Source organism: Hyla sarda, chromosome 2 (assembly GCF_029499605.1).
Source record: "Hyla sarda isolate aHylSar1 chromosome 2, aHylSar1.hap1, whole genome shotgun sequence".
Classification (NCBI taxonomy): domain Eukaryota; kingdom Metazoa; phylum Chordata; class Amphibia; order Anura; family Hylidae; genus Hyla; species Hyla sarda.
Genome location: NC_079190.1, coordinates 173,165,154 through 173,183,331, shown reverse-complemented (window position 1 = coordinate 173,183,331; position 18,178 = coordinate 173,165,154). Strand labels below are relative to the sequence as shown.

At 42.8% G+C, this 18,178-nt stretch overlaps 1 protein-coding gene across 7 annotated transcripts in view; it reads left to right on the top strand.

Annotated features, from left to right (window-relative positions):
* The window catches only part of CARS2 (cysteinyl-tRNA synthetase 2, mitochondrial), a 134,579-nt gene extending 124,503 nt beyond the window's left edge, over positions 1-10,076 (top strand). For 3 of the 7 annotated variants that reach the window (XM_056555756.1, XM_056555758.1, XM_056555762.1), the window contains exons 13-15: positions 232-330; positions 8,352-8,597; positions 8,921-10,060. In XM_056555756.1, the coding sequence (XP_056411731.1) occupies positions 232-330; positions 8,352-8,597; positions 8,921-8,980 (405 nt within the window). In that variant the 3' untranslated portion in view covers positions 8,981-10,060. Of the gene's footprint in view, positions 1-231; positions 331-8,351; positions 8,598-8,920 lie in introns of all 7 variants that reach the window. The other 4 variants (XM_056555761.1, XM_056555760.1, XM_056555759.1 and 1 more) reach the window with 3 other exon arrangements.
* Positions 10,077-18,178: the final 8,102 nt, after the last annotated feature.

Below are 18,178 nucleotides of genomic sequence, written 5' to 3'. Positions count from 1 at the left end.
ACCTTACAACAATCTTGAAGGAGCTCGATGTTTTGACACACTTGGGTATTTGCTCTCATGGGCAAAATAAATCAAGTTTTTGGGCTTTTAATGTTCTGCTAGTGTCAATTGTGTTTTTCTGAATATTGGATCAATGTATTCTTTTAGATTTGTAATGACATAGTAGGAAACATCAGGTAGCATCCATGTTATTTAAATAAACAGAACACTAAACATTTTTATCTATTGCAGGGTACGCCTCAGGCTCGTAGCCCTCTGGTTTATGGTGCCATTGTGGCTTATGTGGAACAATTTTTGGATCTTTTGGGAATTTCTCAGAAAGAGAAGCAGGTAATTGCTTTGGGGCTATGTTGTCTACTCCTCATTTAATCAAAACAAGACAGCATATTATGAAAAACACCCCTATTCTTTAAAGGGAAACAGACAGCAGGATCATCTCCATTAATCTAACTATACATATAGGGGAGATTTGTCAAAACCTGTCCAAAGGAAAAGCTGCTGAGTTGCCCATAGCAACCAATCACATCGCTTCTTTCATTTTTCAGAGGCCTTTTCAAAAATGAAAGAAGCGATCTGATTGGTTGCTATGGGTAACTCAGCAACTTTTCCTCTGGACAGGCTGGTGATCGACTTTTTTTATTTTTATTTTTTTTAAAGTATTTATCTAATTTTAGTGCAAAAAATATACAACCAAACAATAACGTGTAGCACCCAACCATTGCCTCCGTTAGGCCACAAGGCAACTCCATCAGAATTGCAGGGAGAAGACAACTAAAAGTAATCATACACATAGGGAGAGAGCCTTCCCATGACCGCCCAGAGAAGCCCCACACCGACAGACTAGCATACATTCACACAACCACACATCCCGGTGACTCTGAACATCATCCCCCCCCCCCCCAGCCCTGGTGATCGACTTTAACCCCTTAAGGACCCGGGGTTTTTCCGTTTTTGCATTTTCGTTTTTTCCTCCTTGCCTTTAAAAAATCCATATGATGGCTTATTTTTTGCGCCACCAATTCTACTTTGTAATGACGTTAGTCATTTTACCCAAAAATGTACGGCAAAACAGAAAATAAAATCAATGACACCTTATCTTTATTCTGTAGGTCTATACGATTAAAATGATACCCTACTTATATAGGTTTGATTTTGTCTTACTTCTGGAAAAAATCATAATTACATGCAGGAAAATTAATACGTTTAAAATTGTCATCTTCTGACCCCTAAAACTTTATTTTTCCGCATATGGGGCGGTATGAGGACTAATTTTTTGCGCCGTGATCTGAAGTTTTAGCAGTACCATTTTTGCATTAATAGGACGTATTTATCGCTTTTTATAAATTTTTTTCATGATATAAAAAGTGACCAAAAATTCACTATTTTGGACTTTTGAATTTTTTTGCGCGTACGCCATTGACCGTGCGGTTTAATTAATAATATATTTTTATAATTTGGACATTTCCGCACGCAGCGATACCACATATGTTTGTTTTTATTTACACTGTTTATTTTTTTTAAAGGGAAAAGGGGGGTGATTCAAACTTTTATTAGGGGAGGGGTTAAATGATCTTTATTCAAAAAAAATGTTCACTTTTTTTTTTTTTTTTGCAGTGTTATAGCTCCCATAGGGACCTATAACACTGCACACACTGATCTTTTACATTGATCACTGGTTTCTCATAGGAAACCACTGATCGATGATTCTGCCGCTTGACTGCTCATGCCGGGATCTCAGGCACTGAGCAGTCATTCGGTGATCGGACAGCATGGAGGCAGGTAGGGATACTCGGGCTGTCTTGTAAGCAGTTCAGGATGCCGTGATTTTGCCACGGCGATCCCGAAAAGCTCCCTGAGCTAACCGCCATGGTTTCACTTTAGACGCGGCATTCAACTTTGGCGTGTCTAAAGGGTTAGTAGCACGCGGCACCGCGATCAATGGCGTGCGCTATTAGCCACGGGTCCGGCCATTGTTAGAGGCCGGGCCCGACCCGCCGTGGCCCCGCGTTATAGAATGGGAGTGGACTCAGGACGTACAGGTACGCCCTGGGTTCTTAACAGGTTAAGGGTACGTTCACACGTACGCAGATTTGATGCACACAATTTTTCTGCTGCAGATTTCAGTGTAAACTAAATAACTGAGCACAGCTTCTAATCTGCAGTTACAAATCCTGCGCATCAAATCTGCACAGGATCTATCTATCTATCTATTTCTCTCTATCTCCAAAACTAAAATGCAGGTCTGCCTCGCCTTCATCTAAGGCTGCTTCCACCCGCTCCCGTTCTCCTGGGGACTTGTGGGTCCTGCCTCTAATCCAGAGGACTGCACCAGTGTGTCCGACATGGTGGACAGCCATCAGGGACACTTTTTGCCTAGAGGACCCCTAAACTTCGGACCCAGCTCCAGAAGTTTATTTCCGCCGCTCCCGTGGCTCTCATAAGGTGTTCAGTTCTCATGCTTTCCTTTCTACAGTCTGGGCTGTAGTTGGCCCCCAGTTCTCTTAAGGGTCAGGTGTCTGCTCTCTATATTCTCTTTCAGCGCCCCCTGGAGTCCGATCCTCACATCCGCACCTTTCTGCAGAAAGTAGCTCATGCAGCTCCTCCGTGGGATCTGAATCTGGTTCTCTTTGCATTACAAGGTGCTCCCTTTGAACCCCTCCGTGACGTTTCTCTTTGCATCCTTTCCTGGTAGTTGGCCTTTCTTATTGCGGTCACTTCCATCCGGAGGGTTTCTGAGTTGGCGGCTCTCTCCTGCCGTTCCCCCATATCTGGTCCTGCACCAGGATAAAGTCGTTTTCTGGCCGATCCCCACCTTTTTACCTAAGGTGGTCTCTTTCTTTCACCTGAATGAGGATATCGTTTTTCCATCCTTCTGCCCAGCTCCGTCCCATCCCAGGGAATGCTTGCTTCATTGTCTTGACGTAGTTCGGGCTGTTCAGATCTACCTTTCGGTCACTTCATCTTTCCGTCAGTGTGACTCTTTGTTTGTGCTTCCGGAGGGTCGTCGTAAGGGACTTCTGCAGTGGATCCGTTCCACCATCTTGGAAGCCTACCGCTGCAAAGGGAAGACTCCGCCTTTCCGGGTCTCGGCTCATTCGACCCATTCCATCTGGGCCTCCTGGGCTCTCCACAATAGGGCTTCGGCCTTGCAAGTCTGTAAGGTGGTCACCTGGTCGTCCTTGCACACTTTTACCAAGTTTTACCAGGAGGCCCAGACGGAACGAGTTGAATGAACGAAACTGATTAGCTCAGAGTCAGTAGGCGGGGTATATCCTGCCAGGGGGGGCTGACTTTCTTTTTGTATTGCCTAGTGTCGGCTGTGTCCCCTCCGAGAAAGAGATTTTATGGCAAGCATAACAAAATCTACTTTTTACTCCATTCCAATAATCATTCTTGAGATATACCGTATTTTTCGTCCTATAGGATGCACCGGCATATAAGACGCACCCAATTTATAGGTGCAAAGTCTAAAAAAATAAAGATTTTAAACCCAATAGTGGTCTTCAACCTGCGGACCTCCAGATGTTGCAAAACTACAACTCCCAACATGCACGGACAGCCGTTGGCTGCAGATCTGGAGGGCTGCAGATTGAAGACCACTGCATAGGAGGTAATACTCACGTGTCCCCGCCGCTCCGGACCCGTCACCGCTGCCCTGGATGTCGCTCCATCGCTGTCGCCGTGTCCCCGTCGCTCCGGAACGTCTCTGCTGCCGGCCGGGTATCCTTGCTCTCCGTCGCCGCCATCACGTCGTTACGCACGCTGACGCACGTACGCGACGACATGATGACTAGGAAGGAGAGCGCCGGCCATACAGGGGACCCCTGAACGGAGAAAACGCCAAGGAGGCAGGTAAGGTCCCTCCCGGTGTCCTGTAAGCACTAACCCGGCTATTCAGTCGGGCTGTTCGGGACCGCCGCGGTGAAATCACTTTCCCTTCAGATGCGGCGGTCAGCTTTGATCGCCGCGTCTGAAGGGTTAATACAGGGCATCACCGCGTTCGGTGATGTCCTATATTAGCCGCGGGTCCCGGCCGTTGATGGCCGCAGGGACCGCTGCGATAGGGGTGTATTCGCCGTATAAGATGCACCGACTTTTTCCCCCCAGTTTTGGGGAAGAAAAAGTGCGTCTTATACGGCGAAAAATACAGTAATCCTCATTGCTCAATGCTCCTTTTCAGTTCTGCGCAATGGAGATGGGCTTCTCCTTCCGTGTCCCACTCCCCTGTGACCCCATCCAGCTGACATAAGAGTGAAGAAGAGAGGAACCCAGGGGACCGCAAACAGGTTACTGAAAGTGCAGGAGCCTATCTCCATTGTGCATAATTGAGAAAGATATCTCAAGAATTAGTGCACCTATTGGAACAAGGTTAAAAGAGTTTTAAAGAGTATCACCCGCACTATATAACTGTATATTAGGTTAGTGTAAAAAGATTGCCACTCAGTTGCAGCTGTCATGGGTATATGATGGGAATCCAAAGAAACTAAAACTCTATCTTACTCCACCCCATTCCTCCTCCCCTCTCCATAGACATCTGTTGGCATCATGTAATTGATCCCTCAGTGGGCTGATAATCCAATTGATCTTTCGAGATTAATATTAGCAGCTAATTGAGAATAAATGATCAGTGCAGGGGGAGAAGTGACTCTTAAGTGAATTTCTTTTCTACGGAAAGACTTGAAGAACTAAATCTATAAAATCTTGAGGGCTTGAGGGGGGGGGTGAATGAAATCTTTAAATGTGTTAAAGGGTTAAACAAGGTTCAAAAGGGAAGTGTTTTTAATAAGAAACTAATCAGAAGAACAAAGGGGCATAATGTGAGATTAGTTGGGTGGGGACATCAGAAGCAATGTGGGAAAATATTATTTTACTGAGAGTAGTATATGCTTGGAACATGTGGTTGGTAAATCCATAGTATGTAAATGTAAACATGCCTGTGATAAACATATCTTTCCCAAGTTAAAAACAAAAGAAATAACATAAGAGCAGGCAAGATGGGCCAGTAGTCCATTTTTTTTTTTAAAGGAAATATAAAGTTGGCACACCAGATGTGACCTGCTAAGTGATTTTTTTATTGTTAAAGGGGTTATCCAGGAAAAAACTTTTTATATATATATATATATACACACTTTGTGGAGCCAGTTGATATGATATATATATATATATTATATCAACTGGCTCCACAAAGTTAAACAGATTTGTAAATTACTTCTATTAAAAAATCTTAATCCTTTCAGTACTTATGAGCTGCTGAAGTTGAGTTGTTCTTTTCTGTCTAAGTGCTCTCTGATGACACCTGTCTTGGGAACTGTCCAAGGTAGAAGCAAATCCCCATAGCAAACCTCTTCTACTCTGTGCAGTTCCCGAGACAAGCAGAGATGTCAGCAGAGAGCACTGTTGCCAGACAGAAAAGAATAACTCAACTTCAGCAGCTGATAATTATTTGAAGGATTAAGATTTCTTAATTGAAGTAATATATATATATATATATATATATATATATATATATATATATATATATATATATATATATGTGTGTGTGTTTTTTTTCCTGGAATACCCCTTTTAATGTCCAAAGAGTCGCAAAGTGCATATATTTTCTTAAGAATTGCGCTGCGGCATCCTTCCTTCCCTCCCCCAGTTTACAAATAACTTTTAAAGGACAACTGCAGCGGTATGACACTTATCTCCTATCCACAGGATAGGGGATAAGTGTTTGATTGCAGGGGGTCTGACTGCTGGGACCCCCCGAGATCTCCCTAACGGGGCACCGCCATTAGCGCTCATGGTGAGCGCTAAGGCGCGTAGCATTGACCTAGAGGTCGACGGTGACGCCCCGTCTCCTCCCCGTCCCCATACAGTTCTATGGGGGAGGCGGGGAGGCACAAACTCTGCCTCCCCGCCTCTCCCATAGAGATGTATGGAGGAGGCGTGACGGCTGAAACGTCATGCTGCGGCCGGCAGGCCCCCTGCACGGGACAGCCGCGGCCCCATACAGGAGATCACAGGGGGTCCCAGCGGTCGGACCCCCCTCGATCAAACACTTATCCCCTATCCTGTGGATAGGGGATAAGTGTTAATCACGCTGCAGATGTCCTTTAATGTTAGAAATATGTAATGTTAGGTTTTATTTAATATATTTTTATTTCAATGTACTATGTTTGAAAACTTTAAGGCCACGCTCCCTCAGGTCGGTAAATGCATACCGTCAAAACCAGACAGTGCTGTGCGATGTTGCTGATAACACCGGCAACAATGCACAGCCATTTGTGAATTCATAGGGGTGTGGTTTCATCTGCATGTGTTCACTGGCATGTGCTAAGAGGAAAAAGTTGACCAGTTGCCCATAGCTTGCTTTTTTTTTTTTTCTTTCAGACCTCTTTAAAAATGAAAGAATCAATCTTATTGGTTGCTATGGGCAACTATTCAACTTTTCCTCTGCACAGGTCGCCACCCGGATGTTTGTGAGCTGGCACTGCGGCGTGCAGCTCAAACAGGCTGGTAGCGGACACAAGATTGCGGGGGTCCCCAGCGGCTGGACCCCCGCGGTGAGACATCTTATCCTTTGGATAGGGGATAAGATTTCTCAGGGCCGGAGTACCCCTTTAAAGGGGTACTCCCCTGCTCAGCGTTTGGAACAGACTGTTCCAAACGCTGGAGCAATCGCCGGGAGTTCGTGATGTCATAGCCCCGCCCCTATATCAAAGTTTATAGGAGGGGGAGTGACAGCTGTGACGCCGCCGCCTCCCATAGACTTGCATTGAGGAAGCAGGACGTGACGTCATGAGGGGGGAGGGGCTATGACATCACAAGCTCCAGCATTCGGAACAGTTTGTTCCAAATGTTGAGAAGCAGAGTACCCCTTTAACTTGTGCTTTACAGATGCACTTATTATTTCTACCATCATTTAGTACTCTCAAACGTACACTGCATTTGAGTGCATGTATGCATAATCTACATTTGATCACCATTGTTTTTGTTTGTCCTTATGCTTCAGATAAAGGGATGTTGCAGCCACAATTCCTTATACTTTTTTACAAAATTACATTGTAACTACTGGATGCCATCTCGGCATATAACTTTATGTAGTCCTTGTCCTAAACTATAAAAAAAAAAAAAAAAAAAACTCAATGGAAAAAAAAAACACAGCAGGAAGAGGCTGACCCTCATGTCAAAATATTTATTTTCCATGGCAAGGAAATTATAATATTCTTCTAGGTCTTGACTTGTGCTACAGATTAGTTTTATAGGAAGTGACATTCCACCATCCAAGTTACACACACTACTTCAGGCATTACCCTGAAACCTCACTTTAATAATTCATCACAAAAATCACTTTTTTTCTGCTACTCGAACATCTCCTTTGTTTGTTCTTTTATAGTGCATTGCATTTGGTGCAGTTCTCTGCTTGTCAGAGGCGAACTGCACGTGCTCTACTTCTCAGAGTAGAGAAAAAGCATAACTAAATTAAATGGGCCACATCACAAGAGAGAATTCCTGGTGCCTAGATAGAGCCAGGGATCAGAAGGACAGCAAATACATGTTCACTGTATATAGGGGTAAATATAGGGGCACTACTATAACACCAGTGTATACTATCTGTACACAGAAATATTTTAAATGCACTTATATTGCAAAATAACCTATTTTAACATGTTCTGTTTAGTAATTACTTTCATGGGAAGACCCATTTAAAGGGGTACTCCGGTGGAAAACTTTAAACATTTTTTTTAAATCAACTGGTGCCAGAAAGTTAAACAGATTTGTAAATTACTTCTATTAAAAAATCTTAATCCTTCCAGTACTTATTAGTTGCTGAATACTACAGAGGAAATTATTTTCGTTTTGGAACACAGTGCTCTCTGCTGACATCACGAGCAAAGTGCTCTCTGTCCATTTTAGGAACTGTCCAGAGCAGCATATGTTTGCTATGGGGATTTTCTCCTACTCTGGACAGTTCCTAAAATGGACATAGATTTCAGCAGAAAGCTCTGTGTTCCAAAAAGAAAATAATTTCCTATTTAGTATACAGCAGCTAATAAGTACTGGAAGTATTAAGATTTTTTAATAGAAGTAATTTACACATCTGTTTTCCACCGGAGTACCCCTGCAAGTGCTTACTAAACAAATGTCATGTTGCCTTATCTCCACTGCCATTATATGTATATATTTTTCTGTGTATCTATAACTAATGATCTACATGTTATATATTGACCAGAAGCATAACATGGAACATGATGAATTTTCTTTATATGCAGTCAGTACTCAAAATATTATAAAGGGACTTTGTGATATTCAACAGTGCATTGAAGAGTAATTCCTTGTTTCTTCTGTCTCTCTTTTATAAATAGACTGCTGTAGAAGGCAAAAATTCTGCTCTTCTATTAAATGTGGTTGATGAAATTGTAGACTTCAGAAGCAAAGTTCGTAATTATGCTCTAGTAACTGAAGAGACAGTGCAAGATATGCCGTATTCTATGGAAGAGGTAGCGCAGCAAAAGGAAAGGCGGAAACAGATGGTTAAAGACAGAGACCCTCTGATGAAGGCCTGTGATGCATTGCGTCTGAATTTAGCTGGGTTTGGAATTAATATAAAGGTAAGTTGTTTCCTTCCTTGAACCAGCTGATTTCAGGCAGGACTGGTTTACAATCTTCTGCGAATGGAGCCCTCTCAAGTGACTGGAAAGATGGATTGTGCATGCTGAATTTTAACATTCGCTTCTCTCTCCCCTCTCCCTCAGCGTGTATGGGGAATCACTGTTAGCTGACACCTTTGTTGTCATGCTGTAAAAGTTGATGACTTATTAGTTTTCTGCAATTACTGTTGAGAGTTTATAGAGCACTGATAATTTTACAATGAATTTAAAGCAAACTTTCCTTGCCAACTGGAGATGTTACAAATTTTGTCTTTTTTTTTCAGGATAGAGGGACTGTTTCTACATGGGAATTGCAGAACAGCAAGGAAAGCCAGACACAGTGAGATTATTTATTACATAGGGTCATTTATTCCACATTAAAATTTATATATTTTTTTTTACGGATGTGTTATCTTATTACTTAAATAGCTGATATGATAGATCACTTCTTTAAATCAGCACATTACTGAAAGAAAGGGGTCTCCGGTAAGGCATAAAGGGGTACTTTGGTGATAAGCATTATGCCCAGGCTGCAGGACAGAAAAATGATAAACCTGCACATGCCTCCATACGCTCCTTGACAAAGCTTTTTGTCATTGGAACAACCCTCTTTATGGAATCTCCTTTCTACAAGGGACTTCTAAACACCATAGGAGATTAGCACTTTCATTTGGAATAGTAAAAAGTGCAAGACTCATACCCACATCTATCGTCATACAAGACACATAACAAGACTGGAGGCACATGAGAAACTGTCTCTAATTTTACATGTGGAATACATGATACTGCATAAACGGTTCCCTAAAGAAGTTTGTTGGGGAAAATTAAGCAGAAACTACAATCCATGATGAAGCTACAGACACAATAAGGAGCAATCTGTGGGTAAACACTTCTATGGGCCAGGACACAGTATAACAGATCAGTCTTAATTGTGAACGGTAATTTTTAAAAAGAATGTCACCAGGTTTCTGCTACCATCTCTGAGGGGAACAGAACACAGTGCTGCAGACTCTAATTCCAGGCATGTATAACTTGCATGTCTCTCTGTAGTCTTATAAAATCAAGGACACCCAGCGAAGTGCACTAGTCCTGCTAATGTATGTACACAGTTGTCCTGGAAATTCATGAACATCCGCTGACTCCGCCACTGATTGACACCTGTAACGCTGCTATATTTTTCAGCTGTCTGTGTAGCAGGGATGTGGGGAACATAGTGATTTTATGAGATTGGCTTAATAAAAAAGATGTAGGTAATGAATTGTTAGAAGCATGGTCACTGCCACTAGTTTATGTTGTCTTCAGATAAGACCAAGAAGGAAAATCTGGGAAATCAAGCTGATAACATAGAGTACTTGTTTTAGGACTTCAATGGGCTCTATTACATGGGGCATTTATCAGCCCAACAGGCCAATATATCTCAATATGGATGTAGAAAAGCAAATACTCATAGGTCAGCTGATGGGGTTGTTTTGACCTGTCAAAAAAATCTGTGTAATAGGGTATGTACGACCAATGGCTGATTGTAGCAAAGGGCCATATGAATGATTCAGTTCATGTGGCCCTCTGTCCGAAGCTTGAGCCATACTACAGAGCAGTGATTTCCAACCTTTTCCACCTTGGGGTGCTATTAAATACATTTTTACAAAAAACTACTTAACCACTTATGGACGCAGCCATTTTTATTTTTGCATTTTCGTTTTTTTCTTCCTCACCTTCTAAAAATCTTAACACTTTTGAAATTTTCATCAACAGACCAGTATGAGGGCTTGTTTTTTGTGCAAACAGTTGTCCTTTGTAATGACATCACTCATTTTACCATAAAATGTACGGCGCAACCAAAAAATACTATTTGTGTGGGGAAATTAAAAAGAAAATCACAATTTTGCAAATTTTGGAAGGTTTCTTTTTCACGCCATACAATTTACGGTAAAATTGACGTGTTCTTTATTCTCTGAATCAATACCATTAAAATGATCAACACAAATAGAGAAACATAGCCGCACATCCACCATTTATATTTTGATCTATTTTCAGCATGATTTAAAAAACAGGTTGTTAGTATACATTTTGATCAAAAAGTACAAGCCCACTCGCCACATCAAGGCCACCTAGTCAGAGTGGGTCCCTAACCTAACACTGGCGTAGCGCCGGGCAGCGACCACCGCCTCCGAGCCTCCATGCCCACAGGGGGAACAACCCAGTGGCCAGGCAGCCCCACTGCTACCCAACCAAGCCCCTGGCTTTGGCCTGCACCACCCCACAGACAAAGCATCACAGAAACAATGGCCACCGCAGATCACCACACCAGTATGAAACCTACCATGTGCTCACTGCCAGAGGAAACTGCATAAGGGTTTCCCGCCTACCATTCTCCCAGCCCTCTGGCAGTGAGCACATGGTAGGTTTCACACTGGTGTGGTTCTCTGTGGCGGCCATTGTTTCAGTCATGCTTTGTCTGTGGGGTGGCCCAGAGCCAGGGGCTTGGTCGGACAGTAGTGGGGCTGGGTCGGACAGTAGTGGGGCTGCCTGGCCACTGGGTCGCTCCCCCCGTTGGGCACGGGGTCTCGGAGGCAGTGGTCTCCGCCGGGCGCTACGCCAGTGTCAGTTTAGGGACCCACTAACTAGGTGGCCTTGACGTGGCGAGTGGGCTTGTACTTTTTTATCAAAATGTATGCTAACAACCTGTTAGTTTTTGAAATTATACTGAGAAGCAAGTAGATCAAATTACAAATGGTGGTTGTGCGACTGTGTTCCTCTTTTTGTGTTGCACTTGACTATTACTGTTGCGCTTAAAAAAATAGCAAACTTTTTAACCAAATTAGTAAGTTAAAAATCCCTCTGTTTTGCTGACCTATAACTTTTAAATTTTTCCGTATAAGCTGCGGTATAAGGGCTCATTTTTTGCGCCGTGATCTGTACTTTTTATTGATACCACATTTGCGTATATAAAACTTTTATAATTAATTAAAAAAAGTGACAAAAGCAGCAATTTGGGCCTTTTTTTTTTTTTTTTTTGCCGTTCACCGTATAGGATCATTGACATTATATTTTAATATTTCAGACATTTATGCACGTGGCGATATTAAATATTTTTTTTAATACTTTTTTTTGGGGGGGGGGGGGGGGGGAAAGGGACATTTTACATTTTTATTGGGGAGGGGATTTTTCACATTTTTAATAGTCCCCATCGAGGAATATTTATAGCAATCGATCTCAGACCAGAGCAGAAGCAGCCTAGAAGGCGGCGGAGGCAAGTGAGGGGACCTCTGTCTGTCAGGTCAGCTGATCTGATCCCCGCGGCTGTGCCGTGGGCGATCAGATCAGCATAAAATGTAGCCGTGTTGCCACGATCTGTATTGATCGCGGCATCTGAGGGGTTAATGGCAGACATCTGTATGATCACTGATGTCAGCTACTACCAGCGGTCCCTGGCTGCTATCAGCAGCCGGGACCTTCCGCACATGACCCGATTATCGCTCCGAAACTCGCGGTCATGTACAGGATGTAAATGTACGCCCTGGTACTGCCACACTAGGACGTACATCTGTGGTAGTTAAGGGGTTAATACACGCTGCACACAGTTGGCTATGTAGCACCTATATGGTCATTTCAAATGGAGGGGGAGGCTTATGTTTTTAGTGTGACACTTGGGCCTGATTTTTGACAGACTCACTCTCATTTCTTCCTCAACAGAGAGCAGACTGTTTGTGAACTTGCCTTCTCAACATTAAAAGCAAACAAACTTGCCATGTAGAGAACCAGAGTAGAATGTTCACAGCTTTTTAGAGAGATGTAGAACATTCTGTGTGGATTGAAAGCCAAGAAGCCATCAGTCCGTACTTCCTAAATTTAAGCTACAGTTCACTTATCTGTTCTTAATGTAGGGTAAACTGTGTTGGAAAACTCAGCTACAAACTGTTTTCTTAAACAGTCCTATACCATATAGAAGATATAAAAGAAAAATAATCACAGTTCTGACAAGGATTTTAAATTGCTAATGCAATTACTACTTCAACAGGCTGACTTAACCCCTCCTGACAGCGGACATAAGTCCCAGAGCCCTGATAATTTGCGCACCAGGATGTACAGAAACTGCTCTCACTTCATAGACTGTAAGTACTGGATGCTGGGACTCACTGCTGATGTCCCTTATTAACCCTTTAGATGTCCAATCAAAGCCGATCACTGCATCTAGAGACAGTCACCTGCGTGATCGTGGGGTTACAATAAGTAAAAATGGTGTCCAGAGGTCCTTTTTTGCTTACTCCTCTTCTGATACAGTCTGACTTAGGCAGCCTGTACTAGTAGAGTGCTGATAGTACTGATCAATTCTATGGCACAGCATTGAACAGTGACCACAATAAAAAAAAAAAAATGCTTATAAAAATAGTCTCCTATGGGGACATAAAGTGTAAAATAAAAATATATAAATGCCCATCCTCTAATAAAAACTTACATTTCCCCCTTTTCCCAGTTTACATATATAAAAAAATTATATATATATATTTATATATTACACATATTTGGTCACTGCTGCATACTTATCACTGCCTGCATGCAGAATTGTCCAAACTATTTAAAATATGTTTATGATCCCGCATGGTGAACAGTATGTATAGGTGTGTTATAAAAAAAAAAAAGCCAGAATTGCTGATTTTTAGTCACTTCACGTTACAGAATAAAATGAATAAGTAATCGGTCCCACAATGCAAAAAAAATTAGCCCTCATACAGCCTCTTATACAGAAAAATAAAATTTTTATAAGGGGCAGAGATGGACAATTTCTACGCATACTTATTTTGTTAAAAAAAGTGCTGTGTTTTTACATAATGCACTTTGTTAGACACATTTATGATAAAATGAAAGGTGTCAAAGTACAATTGATTGTGCTGAAATCAAGCCCTCATATGGCTCTGTGCATGGAAAAAAATAAAAATAAACGTTATGTCCCTTTTAAAAGGGACCACTGCACAAAGTAATGGCTGACATTCCCCCTCAATGCATCTCTAAAAGAAAGCTGAAGTGCTGAACTTGGAAACACATAGCAACAACCCCCCAGGTACAATGCATAACACAGATGCTCTGCCTGTCGCCAGCCGAGGCAGGACATTGCTGCGGCCAGCAATTTGCTGCGCAGGGCAATGCAGGGAAAAAAGACACAATTGGAGAACTGGAGTGGCAATACTGGGACACTGAAGCAGAGAGTCCTGTTTGTTATTTTATATTCTGGGTGCCCGGGTCTATTGGCTTAAGACTTTTCTCCACAAGATATCTCTTTTGAGTTGTCAGAGACCCCATTTTTTTTTTTGCCATGAAACGTCTTACAATGGGGGTGTCATTAGTGCAAATCATGATCTAATATTTTCCTGTGGGTTGCCTTGCCCACATACAGATAAGGGTAAGTGCACCAGACTATGTAAATAACATTCTTACTACTGCAGTTAATGAAATGCCAGATCTGATATTTCCAACCATCGGTCAGATGGTCAAAACACTTGCCAAACGCACGCAGTGTTCTCCCACCACTCCAAATATCTCCAAATATGAAATAATTGTGTCACACTCATTGGGGGACATGTTGGTGTAAGGTAGTAGAGATTTTACCCATTTGCTTGGTGTATTGTTTGCACAGTTGCTCAAAATTTACCAAAAAGGCGCACAGGACTTGATAAATTTTGCTCAATTATAGAAACCAGTGGGCGGCAGAGAGAGGTTTAAGCTTTGTGCTCTGGCATCCTATTAGGCGGTGTAGATTTGTGCAAAAACAAACCTAAATTTAATTTGTGGAAATAATAACAGCTCCACTGCAAAAAGTGGTGTACGGAGCACCAAACAGTAGACAACTTTGAAAGATGCTCTACCAAAAATTACGCAAAAAATGCAATTGCGCAAAATTAGCAGGGACATTTAGAACATATAAGTGGTGTAAAGCTGATGATAAATGTCCCCCATTGTATCTATATAAGTAAGTCCATAAAGAATATGAAAGAATGCACTCACCACACTGATAATAGCTGGCCATCTGCTTGGATCTTTATTTAATCCGGGATCACGACGTACACAGCTAGTAAAGCTTAACCACTTAAGGACCCAGACAATCCCCCATGTCGGAGCATTTACACCCCACAGGTGTCTGACAGATTTTTAGTACAGTGGTCCGTGAAAATGAAAGATCTGTCAAACGCCAGTGGGGTGTAAATGTTCACTGCACCCCTTATTAAATTCTGTGAGGGATGTAGTTTTCAAAATGGAGTCACATGTGGGGGTGGGGGGTCACTGTTCTGGCACCACGGGGGTCTTTGTAAACACACATGGCCTCCCACTTCTATTCCAATCAAACTCACTCTCCTAAAGCTCAATGGTGCTCCTTCTCTTCTGAGCATTGTAGTGCGCCAGCAGAGCACTTTACATCCACATATGGGGTATTTCCATACTCAGAAGAGATGGGGTTACAAATTTTGGGGGGCATTTTATCCTATTACCCCTTGTAAAAAATTAAAATTTGGGGGAAAACTAGCATTTGTGGAAAAAAAAATATAAATCATTCACACATCCAAATTTAACAAAAAGTCTTCACACACTTGTGGGGTGTTAAGGCTCAGCTGACCCCTTGTTATGTTCCTTGAGGGGTGTAGTTTCCAAAATAGTATGCCGTGTGTGTGTGTGTGTTTTTTTTTTTGCTGTTCTGGCACCATAGGGGCTTCCTAAATGCGACATGCCCCCAAAAACCATTTCAGAAAAACGCCCTCTCCAAGATCCCATTCTCGCCTTCCCTTCTGAGCCCTCTAGTGCACCCACAGAGCACTTGACATACACATCTGAGGTATTCCCTTACTCGAGAGAAATTGGGTTACACATTTTAGGAAGATTTCGTTCCTTTTACACCTTGTAAAAATTCAAAAACTGGGTCTAAAAGAACATGTGAGTGTAAAAAATTAAGATTTTGAATTTTCTCCTTCAATTTGCTGCTATTCCTGTGAAACACCTAAAGGGTTAACACACTTTCTGAATGTCATTTTGAATACTTTTAGGGGTGCAGTTTTTATAATGGGGTCATTTGTGGTATTTCTAATATGAAGGCCCCCCAATTCAAAACTCAACTGGACCCTGAAATATTCCTTTTATTATTTAAAATCATAAAAAATTGGAGAATTGCTGCTGAACTTTGAAGCCCTCTGATGTCAAGTAAAACACGTGTCAACTTTATGATGCAAACATAAAGTAGACATATTGTATATGTGAATCAATATATATAATTTATTTGGAATATTAATTTTCCTTATAAGCAGAGAGCTTAAAAGTAAATACATTTTTTTTTAATTTTTGCATTTGATACAAGTATCGACGAAATTTTACCACTAACAAAGTAGAATATGTCACAAAAAAACTCTCTGAATCAGAATGAAAAGTAAAAGCATCCCAGAGTTATTAATGTTTAAAGTGACAGTGGTCAGATGTGCAAAAAATGGCCGGGTCCTTAAAGGATTAATAAACAGCAAGGACACAGGTGCAGGTGCACGAGCACCTGTGTCCTTGCTGTTTAAGGATTGAGTAAAGATCCAAGCAGATGACCAGCTATTATATCCGTGTGGAGAGTGCATTCTTATTCTTTATGGACTTTTCTATATTTGAAGCTGCTGTTCCAGAATAGCACCCCACACTTGACAAGCGCTTACCTATTGCTCCACGACTGATAGCAAGTCTAGCAGTGCTTAGTGATCATTTATCTTCTTTTAGTATGCACATGTATCTATGTGTTTTCCTCTTGGGTGCAAAAATTGTGACACTACCTAAAGTGATGTTGTATGTTACTGTGTAAGGCTTTCAACACCCAAGCTTGTTAAGAATAGCAGGGTTAGTGACTAAGTTTTTTTTTTTCTTTACCTTACCCTTTATATCTCTTAACCTCCCTGGCGGTATGATTCTGTCTGGAAATTTGTACCAAAAGCGGTACAATTTTTTTAACTGAATTTCACATCTCCCTCCGCCCATTTCACATCTCCCCCGTCACATTCCCCCTCTCCCTTGTCACATCCCCCATCACATTCTCCCCCCTCCTTGTCACATTCTCCCCCCTCCTTGTCACATTCTCCCCCCTCCTTGTCACATTCTTCCCCCTTTTCACATTCCCCCCTGTCACATTCCCCCCTGTCACATTCCTCCCCCCCCCCCCCTGTCACATTCCCCCCCTTGTCACATTCCCCCCCCCTGACACATTCCCCCCCCTGACACATTCCCCCCCTGACACATTCCCCCCCTTGTCACATTCCCCCCCCTTGTCACATTCCCCCCCCCCTGACACATTCCCCCCCTTGTCACATTCGCCCCCCTTGTCACATTCCCCCCCTTGTCACATTCCCCCCCTTGTCACATTCCCCCCCTTGTCACATTCCCCCCCTGTCACATTCCCCCCCCGACACATTCCCCCCCTTGTCACATTCCCCCCCCTGACACATTCCCCCCCTTGTCACATTCCCCCCCCCTGTCACATTCCCCCCCCTGTCACATTCCCCCCCCCTGACACATTCCCCCCCTTGTCACATTCCCCCCTGTCACATTCCCCCCCCCCCTGACACATTCCCCCCCCCCCCCCCCCCTCCTAACTTGTCACCTTGTCTTGTCCTGCAGCAGAATACACTAGGTTTGCCGGGCAGATTTCAAACCTAGTGTATTTACTGCAGAACAAGTCCTTTCCCCTTCAGCCAATCACAGGCTTCAGGCTTTACACCACTGCGGCCTGTGATTGGCTGAAAAGTCAAAGGTCCTAGAAGATGAATAGTGAAGAGAGGACACCCTGGACCGCACAGAGGGGAACGGCATCTGCAGGGACCGGGATTAGGTGAGCAAAAGTTTTTTTTATTTTACTACTTTTTCCTTTTACACTTAGCTCAGTGTTTTTCTAACAGGGTGCCTCCAGCTGTTGTGAAACTACTACTCCCAGCATGCCCGGACAACCTTTGGCTGTTCAGGCATGCTGAGAGTTGTAGTTTTGCAACAGCTGGAGGCCCCCTGGTAGGGAAACACTGACTTTTAGTATTTTTTTTTACCTGCTCTGGCCGGCCCCCGCAACAGGAGCCGACCAGAGCAGATAATCGCATGTTTTCCCGGGGGCCGCATCGCTATATCGCATTGCTTTTGCGATATATCGTGCAGCCCGGCCGGGAACTCTGCAATTCTACCCCGAGCGTGACTCGGGGTTACCGATCCTGGCAGGGAAAATTAACCCCGAGTCACGCTCGGGATTACCGCTCAGGAGGTTAAGAGTGTAAAGAGGACACTGGAATCTGTTAGACCAAAAAAAAAATATTTATTAAGTGCCAATGTGACTTCAGAACAATTTAGTGTTTTGTCCCCCTAGGGGTAATGTGCATTTAATTGCCATGGGACTCCTCTGGGATTTTTTTTTTATTCGACTCAGAGTTTGGATTAAATATACTGGCCCAAATACTACATGTAAATCCACCCTAAGATCTATAACCGCAAAAGAAATGCCATGACTAAGTGCTTAGGCTCGAAACGCATCGGAGTTTCACTCTTTTTAT